This window comes from Nerophis ophidion, linkage group LG03, assembly GCF_033978795.1.
Source record: "Nerophis ophidion isolate RoL-2023_Sa linkage group LG03, RoL_Noph_v1.0, whole genome shotgun sequence".
In the NCBI taxonomy this organism is placed as follows: domain Eukaryota; kingdom Metazoa; phylum Chordata; class Actinopteri; order Syngnathiformes; family Syngnathidae; genus Nerophis; species Nerophis ophidion.
In genome coordinates, this window is record NC_084613.1 from 15,467,605 (window position 1) to 15,480,780 (window position 13,176).

The 13,176-nt window shown below is 37.5% G+C and overlaps 1 protein-coding gene across 10 annotated transcripts in view; it reads left to right on the top strand.

Annotated features, from left to right (window-relative positions):
• The window catches only part of cadps2 (Ca++-dependent secretion activator 2), a 322,908-nt gene that overhangs the window by 291,357 nt on the left and 18,375 nt on the right, over window positions 1–13,176 (top strand). For all 10 annotated transcript variants that reach the window (XR_009806043.1, XM_061894374.1, XM_061894375.1 and 7 more), the window contains one exon: window positions 9,061–9,168. Coding sequence is in view for 9 of the 10 variants with exons in the window: in XM_061894374.1 (XP_061750358.1) it covers window positions 9,061–9,168 (108 nt within the window). In the remaining variant the exon portion in view is untranslated. The remainder of the gene's footprint in view (window positions 1–9,060; window positions 9,169–13,176) is intronic.

Sequence of the window (13,176 nt, forward strand, 5' to 3'; positions counted from 1 at the left end):
TTCATTGTTGTGTGTTCTTTCATTATGTTTGTTGCATTGTTGTATGTTGCATTGTTGTATGTTTATGTTGTTGCATGTTTGTCACATTGTTGTATGTTTGTTTCATTGTTGCATCTTTGTGTCATTGTTGTATGTTCTTTCATTGTTATGTTTGTTACGTTGTTGTATATTTGTTATGTTGTTGCATGTCTGTTACATTGTTGCACCTTTGTTTCATTGTTATTTGTTTCATTGTTCTGTTTGTAACAATGTTGCATGTTTGTTATATTGTTGTCTGTTTCATTGTTGTATCTTTGTCACGTTGTTGCAAGTTTGCGACATTGTTGTATGTTTGTTTCATTATTATATTTTTGTTTCATTTTTGTATGTTTTTTGATTGTTGCATGTTTGCTATGTTGTTGTTTTTTTCTTTGTTGCATTTAGTTTCATTGTTGTGTTCTTTCATTGTTTGTTGCATTGTTGTATGTTACATTGTTGTATGTTTATGTTGTTGCATGTTTGTTACATTGTTGTATGTTTGCTTCATTGTTGCATCTTTGTGTCATTGTTGTATGTTCTTTCATTGTTATGTTCGTTACGTTGTTGTATATTTGGTATGTTGTTGCATGTTTTGTTACATTGTTGCATCTTTGTTTCATTGTTCTGTTTGTAACAATGTTGCATGTTTGTTATATTGTCTGTTTCATTGTTGCAAGTTTGCGACATTGATGTATGTTTGTTTCATTATTGTATTTTTGTTTAATTGTTGTATGTTTTTTTCATTGTTTGTTGCATTGTTGTATGTTACTTTGTATGTTACATTGTTGTATGTTTATGTTGTTGCATGTTTGGTACATTGTTGCGTGTTTGTTTCATTGTTGCATCTTTGTGTCATTGTTGTATGTTCTTTCATTGTTATGTTTGTTACGTTGTTGTATATTTATGTTGTTGCATGTTTGTTACATTGTTGCATCTTTGTTTCATTGTTTTGTTTGTTTCATTGTTCTGTTTGTAACAATGTTGCATGTTTGTTATATTGTTGTCTGTTTCATTGTTGTATGTTTGTCACGTTGTTGCAAGTTTGCGACATTGTTGTATGTTTGTTTCATTATTGTATTTTTGTTTCTTTGTATGTTTTTTTCATTGTTTGTTGCATTGTTGGATGTTACGTTGTATGTTACATTGTTGTATGTTCATGTTGTTGCATGTTACATTGTTGTATGTTTGTTTCATTGTTGCATCTTTGTGTCATTGTATTTTCTTTCATTGTTATGTTTGTTACGTTGTATATTTGTTATGTTGTTGCATGTTTGTTACATTGTTGCATCTTTGTTTCATTGTTATGTTTGTTTCATTGTTCTGTTTGTAACAATGTTGCATGTTTGTTATATTGTTGTCTGATTCATTGTTGTATGTTTGTCACGTTGTTGTAAGTTTGCGACATTATGTTTGTTTCATTATTGTATTTTTGTTTCATTGTTGTATGTTTTTTAATTGTTGCATGTTTGCTATGTTGTTGTGTGTTTGTTTCATTGTTGCATTTTGTTTCATTGTTGTGTGTTTTTTCATTATGTTTGTTGCATTGTTGTATGTTACATTGTTGTATGTTGATGTTGTTGCATGTTTGTTACATTGTTGTGTGTTTGTTATATTGTTGTCTGTTTCATTGTTGTATGTTTGTCACGTTGTTGCAAGTTTGCGACATTGTTGTATGTTTGTTTCATTATTGTATTTTTGTTTCATTGTTGTATGTTTTTTAATTGTTGCATGTTTGCTATGTTGTTGTGTGTTTGTTTCATTGTTGCATTTTGTTCCATTGTTGTATGTTCTTTCATTGTTTGTTGCATTGTTGTATGTTACGTTGTATGTTACAATGTTGTATGTTTTCTGTTGTTGCATGTTTGTTACATTGTTGCGTGTTTGTTTCATTGTTGCATATTTGTGTCATTGTTGTATGTTCTTTCATTATTATGTTCGTTACGTTGTTGTATATTTATGTTGTTGCATGTTTGTTACATTGTTGCATCTTTGTTTCATTGTTATGTTTGTTTCATTGTTCTGTTTGTAACAATGTTGGATGTTTGTTTTATTGTTGTCTGTTTCATTGTTGTACGTTTGTCACGTTGTTGCAAGTTTGCGACATTGTTGTATGTTTGTTTCATTATTGTATTTTTATTTCATTGTTGTATGTTTTTTCATTGTTGCATGTTTGTTTCATTGTTGCATGTTAAGTTGTTGTATGTGTGTTTCATTGTTGTATTTTTGTTTCATTGTTGCATTATTGTTTCATCGTTGCATGTTTGTTTCATTGTCGTATGTTACATTGTTGTATGTGTGTTTCATTGTTGTATGTTTATATTGTTGCATGTTTGTTACGTTGTTGTGTGTTTATGTCATTGTTGTATGCTTATTTTCTTCTGTTTGTTACATTGTACGTTTTTTCATTGTTGCATTTTTGTTACATTGTCGTATGTTTGTTACTTTGTGGTATGTGTTTTTCATTGTTGTGTTTTATGTTGTTGCATGTTTCATTGTTGTTTGTTTATGTTGTTGCAAGTTTCTTACGTTGTTGTATGTTTGTGTCATTGTTGTTTGTTGATGTTGTTGCAAGTTTGTTACGTTGTATGTTTGTGTCATTGTTGTATGCTTATGTTCTTCTGTTTGTTTCATTGTTGTATGTTTCTGTTTTTGTTGCATGTTTATGTTGTTGTATGTTTGTTATGTTGTTGTATGTTCGTTATGTTGTTATATTGCTGTGTTTAAGTTGTTGCATGTTTGTTACATTGTTAAATGTTTGTTACATTGCTGCATTGTGTGACAACAATGTTGTGTAGTACTATAATGTTTTACTACAGTGTTGTGTAGTACTATAGTGCGTGACAGCAGTGTTGTGTAGTACTATAGTGTGTGACAGCACTGTTGTGTAGTACTACAGTGTGTGTGTGACAGCAGTGCTGTGTAGTCCTACTCTTGTGTGTGTGACAACAGTGTTGTGTAGTACTATAGTGTGTGACAACAATGTTGTGTAATACTATAATGTGTCACTACAGTGTTGTGTAGTACTATCGTGTGTGTGACAACAGTGTTGTGTAGAACTATAGTTTGTGTTACAACAGTGTTGTGTAGTACTATTGTGTGTGACAACGGTGTTGTGGAACTGATGGAGGACATCACACACAGTTACAAAATAAAATCATAATAAAATACAACAGTGAAATACTGTAATATAATAATACAATACAGTACTCAAATACAGCAATAAAATGTTGAAATACAGTAATAAAATAATACAATACTGTAATGCAATAATAAAATATGGTAAATTAAATACAGTAATAAAATACAATAATTGAATCAAAATACAGTTGACATTGATACAATACAGTAAAATAATAAAATACAGTAAAATGATTTAAATACAGTTATAAAATAAAACAGTAATACAAAATAAAATATTGTAAAACAAAACATACAGTAATAACATTTTGAAATACAGTAATACAATACAAATTCAATAATAAAGTACAGTAAAATGATAAAATACAGTAATAAAATGTACAGTAATACAAAGTAAAATATAAAATACTGTAATAACATTTAAAAATACAGTAATACAATAAAAATACAATAATAAAGTATAGTAAAATAATAAAATACTATATACTATATCAAATATTCAAATGCCGTAATAACATATTGAAATACAGTAATGAAGTAGTACAGTACAGTAATACAATAATACAATACAGTAAAATAATAAAATACAGTAATAAAATATTGAAATATAGTAATAAAATAGAAAATACAGTAATGAAATAATATAAAACAGTAAAATAATAAAATACAGTTGTAAATTATTGAAATACGGTAATGAATTAGAAAATACAGTAATACAATAATAAAATACAGTAATAAAATATTGTAATACATTAATACAATAATAAAATGCCGTAATCAAAGACTTTGATGTCACTTTGTCTTCCGACCTACCAACTTTTAGATTATGCAAATGAGCACTTTTGGTCTCATCAAAAACAACTGACACCACTATGCTGCTCAAGGAAGCCATCTTTATCCTTCCTGATGGTCACAACAGGCTTTCCTTTTCTTTGACACGCTGCCACCAGAAGATGCTCACAATGGAGTGGGGGATAGTAACTATGCTAAAGTTGGACAGTGTGTTTGGGTTCGAGTCCCGGCCAGCTGTTTGCGTTCATGGGTGGGAAGAGACGATCCTGCAGCGGCCATGTTTGATGGAGATGATGGGAGAAGAAGTTTTTGACCTCAAAGTGTGTTGAAGTCTTGACAGTCTTCATGTGCAGCACGCACCTGTCCTCTGTACCACACACTTTTGTCCATCACACACACACTCACACACACACACACAGCAGTTCCCCCGCGGTCATGTGACCCCACTTTAACCTCCGCAACACGCCTGTCTTGCTGCCTGCTGGTCTGTCTGCATTACAGCCGCCTGACTGCCCGCACGTGTCACTTCCTGTTAGTCTGTTGCATCACGGCTGTTTGGACAGTGACACACACTTGCTGCTATCCTCACACTCAGAGAGACCGCAACACTGTTGTGTAGTACTATAGTGTGTGACAACACTCTTGTGTAGTACTAGGATGTGTGACAACACTGTTGTGTAGTACTACAGTGTGTGACAACACTGTTGTGTAGTACTACAGTGTGTGACAACACTGTTGTGTAGTACTATAGTGTGTGACAACACTGTTGTGTAGTACTACAGTGTGTGACAACACTGTTGTTTAGTACTATAGTGTGTGACAACACTGTTGTGTAGTACTACAGTGTGTGACAACACTGTTGTGTAGTACTATAGTGTGTGACAACACTGTTGTGTAGTACTATAGTGTGTGACAACACTGTTGTGTAGTACTATAGTGTGTGAGAACACTGTTGTGTAGTACTACAGTGTGTGACAACACTGTTGTGTAGTACTACAGTGTGTGACAACACTGTTGTTTAGTACTATAGTGTGTGACAACACTGTTGTGTAGTACTATAGTGTGTGACAACACTGTTATGTAGTACTACAGTGTGTGACAACACTGTTGTGTAGTACTATAGTGTGTGACAACAGTGTTGTGTAGTACTATAGTGTGTGACAACACTGTTGTGTAGTACTATAGTGTGTGACAACACTGTTGTGTAGTACTATAGTGTGTGACAACACTGTTGTGTAGTACTATAGTGTGTGACAACACTGTTATGTAGTACTACAGTGTGTGACAACACTGTTGTGTAGTACTATAGTGTGTGACAACACTGTTGTGTAGTACTATAGTGTGTGACAACACTGTTGTGTAGTACTATAGTGTGTGACAACACTGTTGTGTAGTACTATAGTGTGTGACAACAGTCTTGTGTAGTACTATGATGTGTGACAACACTGTTGTGTAGTACTACAGTGTGTGACAACACTGTTGTGTAGTACTATAGTGTGTGACAACACTGTTGTGTAGTACTACAGTGTGTGACGACTGTTGTGTAGTACTATTGTGTGTGAAAACAGTGTTGTGTAGTACTATAGAGTGTGATAACAGTGTTGTGTAGTACTATAAAGTGTGACAACACTCTTGTGTAGTACTATGATGTGTGACAACACTGTTGTGTAGTACTACAGTGTATGACAACACTGTTGTGTAGTACTATAGTGTGTGACAACAGTCTTGTGTAGTACTATGATGTGTGACAACACTGTTGTGTATTACTACAGTGTGTGACAAGACTGTTGTGTAGTACTAAAGTGTGTTACAACACTGTTGTGTAGTACTATAGTGTGTGACAACACTGTTGTGTAGTACTATTGTGTGTGAAAACAGTGTTGTGTTGTACTATAGAGTGTGACAACAGTGTTGTGTAGTATTACAGAGTGTGACAACAGTGTTGTGTAGTACTACAGAGTGTGACAACAGTGTTGTGTAGTACTATAGAGTGTGATAACAGTGCTGTGTAGTACTATAAAGTGTGACAACACTGTTGTGTAGTACTACAGTGTGACAACAGTGTTGTATAGTACTATAGAGTGTGATAACAGTGTTGTGTAGTACTATAAAGTGTGACAACACTGTTGTGTAGTACTACAGTGTGACAACAGTGTTGTGTAGTACTATGATGTGTGACAACACTGTTGTGTAGTACTACAGTGTGTGACAACACTGTTGTTTAGTACTATAGTGTGTGACAACACACTATAGTACTAAACTCCTATAGAGTGTGATAACAGTGTTGTGTAGTACTATAAAGTGTGACAACACTCTTGTGTAGTACTATGATGTGTGACAACACTGTTGTGTAGTACTACAGTGTATGACAACACTGTTGTGTAGTACTATAGTGTGTGACAACAGTCTTGTGTAGTACTATGATGTGTGACAACACTGTTGTGTAGTACTACCGTGTGTGACAACACTGTTGTGTAGTACTACAGTGTGTGACAACACTGTTGTGTAGTACTATAGTGTGTGACAACACTGTTGTGTAGTACTTTAGAGTGTGACAACTGTTGTGTAGTACTATTGTGTGTGAAAACAGTGCTGTGTAGTACTATAGAGTGTGACAACAGTGTTGTGTAGTACTACAGAGTGTGACAACAGTGTTGTGTAGTACTATAGAGTGTGATAACAGTGTTGTGTAGTACTATAAAGTGTGACAACAGTGTTGTGTAGTACTACAGTGTGACAACAGTGTTGTATAGTTCCAAAGAGTGTGACAACAGTGTTGTGTAGTATTACAGAGTGTGACAACAGTGTTGTGTAGTATTACAGAGTGTGACAACAGTGTTGTGTAGTACTACAGAGTGTGACAACAGTGTTGTGTAGTACTACAGTGTGACAACAGTGTTGTGTAGTACTACAGATGTGACAACAGTGTTGTGTAGTACTACAGAGTGTGACAACAGTGTTGTGTAGTACTACAGAGTGTGATAACAGTGTTGTGTAGTATTACAGAGTGTGACAACAGTATTGTGTAGTATTACAGAGTGTGACAACAGTGTTGTGTAGTACTACAGAGTGTGACAACAGTGTTGTGTAGCACTATAGAATGTGACAACAGTGTTGTGTAGTATTACAGAGTGTGACAACAGTGTTGTGTAGTATTACAGTGTGACAACAGTGTTGTGTAGTACTACAGAGTGTGACAACAGTGTTGTGTAGCACTATAGAGTTTGACAACAGTGTTGTGTAGTATTACAGAGTGTGACAACAGTGTTGTGTAGCACTACAGAGTGTGACAACAGTGTTGTGTAGTACTACAGAGTGTGACAACAGTGTTGTGTAGTACTACAGAGTGTGACAACAGTGTTGTGTAGTACTACAGAGTGTGACAACAGTGTTGTGTAGTACTACAGAGTGTGACAACAGTGTTGTGTAGCACTATAGAGTGTGACAACAGTGTTGTGTAGCACTATAGAGTGTGACAACAGTGTTGTGTAGTACTATAGTGTGTGACAACAGTGTTGTGTAGTACTACAGAGTGTGACAACAGTGTTGTGTAGCACTATAGAGTGTGACAACAGTGTTGTGTAGCACTATAGAGTGTGACAACAGTGTTGTGTAGTACTATAGAGTGTGACAACAGTGTTGTGTAGTATTACAGAGTGTGACAACAGTATTGTGTAGTACTACAGAGTGTGACAACAGTGTTGTGTAGCACTATAGAGTTTGACAACAGTGTTGTGTAGTATTACAGAGTGTGACAACAGTGTTGTGTAGCACTACAGAGTGTGACAACAGTGTTGTGTAGTACTACAGAGTGTGACAACAGTGTTGTGTAGTACTACAGAGTGTGACAACAGTGTTGTGTAGTACTACAGAGTGTGACAACAGTGTTGTGTAGCACTATAGAGTGTGACAACAGTGTTGTGTAGCACTATAGAGTGTGACAACAGTGTTGTGTAGTATTACAGAGTGTGACAACAGTGTTGTGTAGTACTACAGAGTGTGACAACAGTGTTGTGTAGTACTATAGAGTGTGACAACAGTGTTGTGTAGTATTACAGAGTGTGACAACAGTGTTGTGTAGTACTATATTTCTGGAGAACATCCGCCCTGTAACACATTATAAACGCAACATAACAATTACCCAGAATGCTATGCATCCATGACTATTTCAGGCTATATTATACACCCTGCTAGCACCAAAACCCGCTTCCGTGCGTTGGTTGAGGTGGGCGGGGGTGTACAATATAGTCTGGAATAGTCATGGATGCAAAGGATTCTGGGTATTTGTTGTGTTACGTTTATGTTGTGTTACCTGTGAGGATGTTCTCCCGAAATGTGTTTGTCATTCTTGTTTGGTGTGTGTTCACAGTGTGGCGCATATTAGTAAGAGTGTTAAAGTTATTTATATCACAACCTTCAGTGTACTCTGTGTCACCCAGTGTGCCTTGCAGTCGTGTACGTGTATCTGCGGAAGCCACATACAACTGGACTGGCAAGATGTCTGTACATGTTGTAGAAGGCGTTAAAGGCCATGGCTTCATGGCACGACCTTATTATTGTTACATGGGTGACCACTAGCGGTTATTCGCGAAAATGGTTGCGGCTACCTTTGTCTTCTTTAATTTGTGAAACGCGTCAAAATGTAGAGGGCGCTAAAAGTAAAGCCATCACGGCACGCCCTCAATATTGTTGTCCGAGTGAAAATCGAAGAATGTCCGGAAGAGGCTCCGAGAACCAGATTCGCCCCGTAACAATAGGGGGGGTCGGCGATTGTGCAACAGAGTGGCCAAAGAGCCGCGGGTTGCCGACCCCTGATGTGGTGTAATAACAATGTAATATAATGATAATAGAGAGAGAGAGAGAATTTATATTTAAATAGCGCTTTTCTCTAGTGACTCAAAGCGCTTTACATAGTGAAACCTAATATCTAAGTTACATTTAAAGCAGTGTGGGTGGCACTGGGAGCAGGTGGGCGACGTGTCTTGCCCAAGGACACAACGGCAGTGACTAGGATGGCGAAAGCGGGAATCGAACCTGGAACCCTCAAGTTGCTGGCACGGCCGCTCTACCAACCGCGCTATGACCGCCTATACGTTGTGATGTGTGTTACAGAAAGCAGGAACGGACATGGCAGACACCTACATCGCATTCATACGACACAATCAAGACATCCTTCGTGATTCCATCAAGGATGAACTCTACTTGGAAAAAATCTTTGACGTAAGTCCATTTTTCTATTCTTCTTCATCTCTTGTTTTCTTGATTTTATTCGGATTCTCCTTCATTTTATTTTTATTTTTTTCTTTTTATTCCCCTGTCCTTGTTTTCCTTCTTATCCTTCTTCTTATTATTATTATTTGTCTTCTCCTTTTTTCCTATTTCTTCTTCTTTTTCCTCCTTTCAGTCTTACGGTTACAATAATGTTTATTGAGGAGGCTTGTGACACGCACACACACACACACACACACACACACACGTATGTGATTGGCAGGGAGTTAATCAAGTTGTTCAGGCTGATGTTCCTCTTCGGTGTGTTGTGAACTTGCTGAGCAGGAAGTGGAACATTGTGTAACATATGTAACCCATCTGCAACAGGAAGTGGAACATTTTGTCACTTAAACAATCCATCTCAAACAGGTATTGAAACATGGTGTCACACATTAGTGTCGTCCATCTCAAACAGGAAGCGGAACATTGTGTCAAACCTATAAAATCCATCTCAAACAAGAAGGGGAACATTGTGTCACACACTGGTGTCCTCCTTGTCAAACAGGAAGTGGAAAGATATCCGATATTCCGATATTGTCCAACTCTTAATTACCGATACCGATATATACAGTCGTGGAATTAACACATTAATATGCCTAATTTTGTTGTGATGCCCCGCTGGATGCATTAAACAATTGGGTTGGGCGGGCGGGGTTGAGGTGGGGGAGTAGGAGGTAGCGGGGGATGTATTTATTGTAGCGTCCCGGAAGCATTAGTGCTGCAAGGGTTTCCGGGGATTTGTTCTGTTGTGTTTATGTTGTGTTACGGTGCGGATGTTCTCCCAAAATATGTTTGCCATTCTTATTTGGTGTGGGTTCACAGTGTGGCGCATATTTGTAACAGTGTTAAAGTTGTTTGTACGGCCACCCTCAGTGTGACCTGTATGGCTGTTGACCAAGTATGACTTGCATTCACTAGTGCGTGTAAAAGCCGTAGATTTTAAGTGACTGGGCCGGTATGCAAAGGCAGTGACTTTAAGGTTTGTTGGCGCTCTGTACTCTTTCAATTTTAAAAAGTCATGAATTTGACTTTTTGAAATCGATACTGATAATTTCAAAACAGATACCGACAATTTCTGATATTACATTTTAAAACATTTATGAGCCGATAATATCTGCAGTCCGGTATTATTGGACATCTCTAATATATATATGTATATATATATATATATATATATATATATATATATATATATATATATATATATATATATATATATATATATATGTATATATACACATACAAACCCCGTCTCCATATGAGTTGGGAAATTGTGTTGGATGTAAATATAAACAAACTACAATGATTTGCAAATCCTTCAATTGAATGCGCTACAAAGACAAGATATTTGATGTTCTAACTCAAAAACGTTTTTGGTTTTTTTTGCAAACAATAATTAACTTAGAATTTCATGACTGCAACACGTGCCAAAGTAGTTGGGAAAGGGCATGTTCACCACTGTGTTACATCAACTTTTCTTTTAACAACACTCAATAAACGTTTGGGAACTGAGGAAACTAATTGTTGAAGCTTTGAAAGTGGAATTCTTTCCCATTCTTGTTTTATGTAGAGCTTCAGTCGTTCAACAGTCCGGGGTCTCCGCTATCGTATTTTACGCTTCATAATGCGCCACACATATTCGATGGAGTCTAATACCCACACTTTTTTACTACGAAGCCACACTGTTGTAACACGTAGCTTGGCATTTTCTTGCTGAAATAAGCAGGGGCATCCATGATAACGTTGCTTGGACGGCAACATATTTTGCTCCAAAACCTGTATGTACCTTTCAGCATTAAAGGTGCCTTCACAGATGGGTAAGTTACCCATACCTTGGGCACTAATACACCCCCATATCATCACACATGCTGGCTTTTCATCTTTGCGCCTATATCACTCCGGATGGTTATTTTCTTCTTTGATCTGGAGGACACAACGTCCCCAGTTTCCCCCAAAAAACTGAAATGCGAACTCGTCAGACCACAGAACCCGTTTCCACTTTGCATTAGTCCATCTTAGATGAGCTTAGGCCCAGCAAAACTGGCGGCGTTTCTGGCTGTTGTTGAAAAATGGCTTTGGCTTTGCATAGTAGAGCTTTAACTTGCACTTACAGATGTAGCGACCAACTGTATTTAGTGACAGTGGTTTTCTGAGGTGTTCCTGAGCCCATGTGGTGATATTCTTTAGAGATTGATGTCGATATTGAAGGGATTGAAGGTCACGGTCATTCAATGTTGGTTTCCGGCCATGCCGCTTACGTGGAGTCATTTCTCCAGATTCTCTGAACCTTTTGATGATATTATGGACCGTAGATGTTGAAATTCTTAAATTTCTTGCAATTGCACTTTGAGAAACGTTGGTCTTAAACTGTTTGACTATTTGTTCACCCAGTTGTGGACAAAGGGGTGTACCTCGCCCCATCCTTTCTTGTGAAAGACTGAGCATTTTCTGGGAAGCTGTTTTAATACCCAATCATGGCACCCACCTGTTCCCAATTAGCCTGCACACCTGTGGGATGTTCCAAATAAGTGTTTGATGAGCATTTCTCAACTTTATCAGTATTTATTGCCACCTTTCCCAACTTCTTTGTCACGTGTTGCTGGCATCAAATTCTAAAGTTAATTATTATTTGCAAAAAAACATTTTTTTTATCAGTTTGAACATCATATATGTTGTCTTTGTAGCATATTCAACTGAATATGGGTTGAATAGGATTTGCAAATCATTGTATTCCGTTTATATTTACATCCAACACAATTTCCCAACTCATATGGAAACGGGGTTTGTACGCCGAGTTGGTAAATCTATCTGTTTGCTAATAGGAGCTACTAGCCGTACCCATGTATTTTCAACGGGCGGTTAGCATCGGGTTTTAATCCCGTTTCCTCCTATGTTTCTGCTCCGATTGAATTTCTTTGTATATCGAGTCTTTATTTTGTAGCTTAATGCGGCCCCCAAGTCAGAAACTTCGAATACCCCTGAGGTAAACTTTATTTATATAGCACGTTTACAACAATTTTTAAATTGGGCCAAAGTGCTTTACAGGTTAAAGAGCACGGGGCAAAAAATAAAACAGGAACAAACACAGAACATAAACAATGCATAAGCTAAACAAGATAAAGCAAAAGCGATACAGTGAAAGGGTTCGTATAAAAAGTAAAATTGCAAGATAAAAACAATGAAATAAGAGTGCGACAAATAGAAAAAACTACATCGTGTGTGTTGATGTTGTTGTTGTGTGTAAAGCACACACACATAAGTCACACACAAGCCTCCCTGTTGCGACGCCTGGAAAATATTTGAGCCCAGTTGCTAAACACGCCTCAGGAATCGATGCGGCGGCCATGACGGCTCAGACCTTGGTGCACATTAGCGGTGTGTGTGTGTGTGTGTGTGTGTGTGTGTGTGTGTGTGTGTGTGTGTGTGTGTGTGTGTGTGTGTGTGTGTGTGTGTGTGTGTGTGTGTGTGTGTGTGTGTGTGTGTGTGTGTGTGTGTGTGTGTGTGTGTGTGTGTGTGTGTGTGTGTGTGTGTGTGAGTGCGTGCGTGCGTGCGTGCGTGCGTGCGTGCGTGCGTGCGTGCGTGCGTGCGTGCGTGCGTGCGTGCGAGTTTGTAATGGGCCTCACAAGCGGCCGGTCACGTGCCGCTGAAGCGGGCCTCGACCCATCTCCCGCTCAGCCTGTCAGGTCCTGACAAAGGCGTTAAGTGCGTGATGAAGGTAGCGTAGATTGGCTGATGAAGATGATGATGATCTTCCACTCGGGGCCTAAGTGAAAGATGCGTGAGGAAGTCCAAGATGGAATTTTTGAAGTCAATAATAAGTAGACGGGCTGCTGACAAGGACACGCCCCCGTGAGGAATTAACCATGAATCAGCATTTTCTTCCCTCGATCCTCACAATTATACGTCTCTTCAAATGACCAATTATTTCATGTTGGAACAGGACGGAGGTTAGAAGTTAGT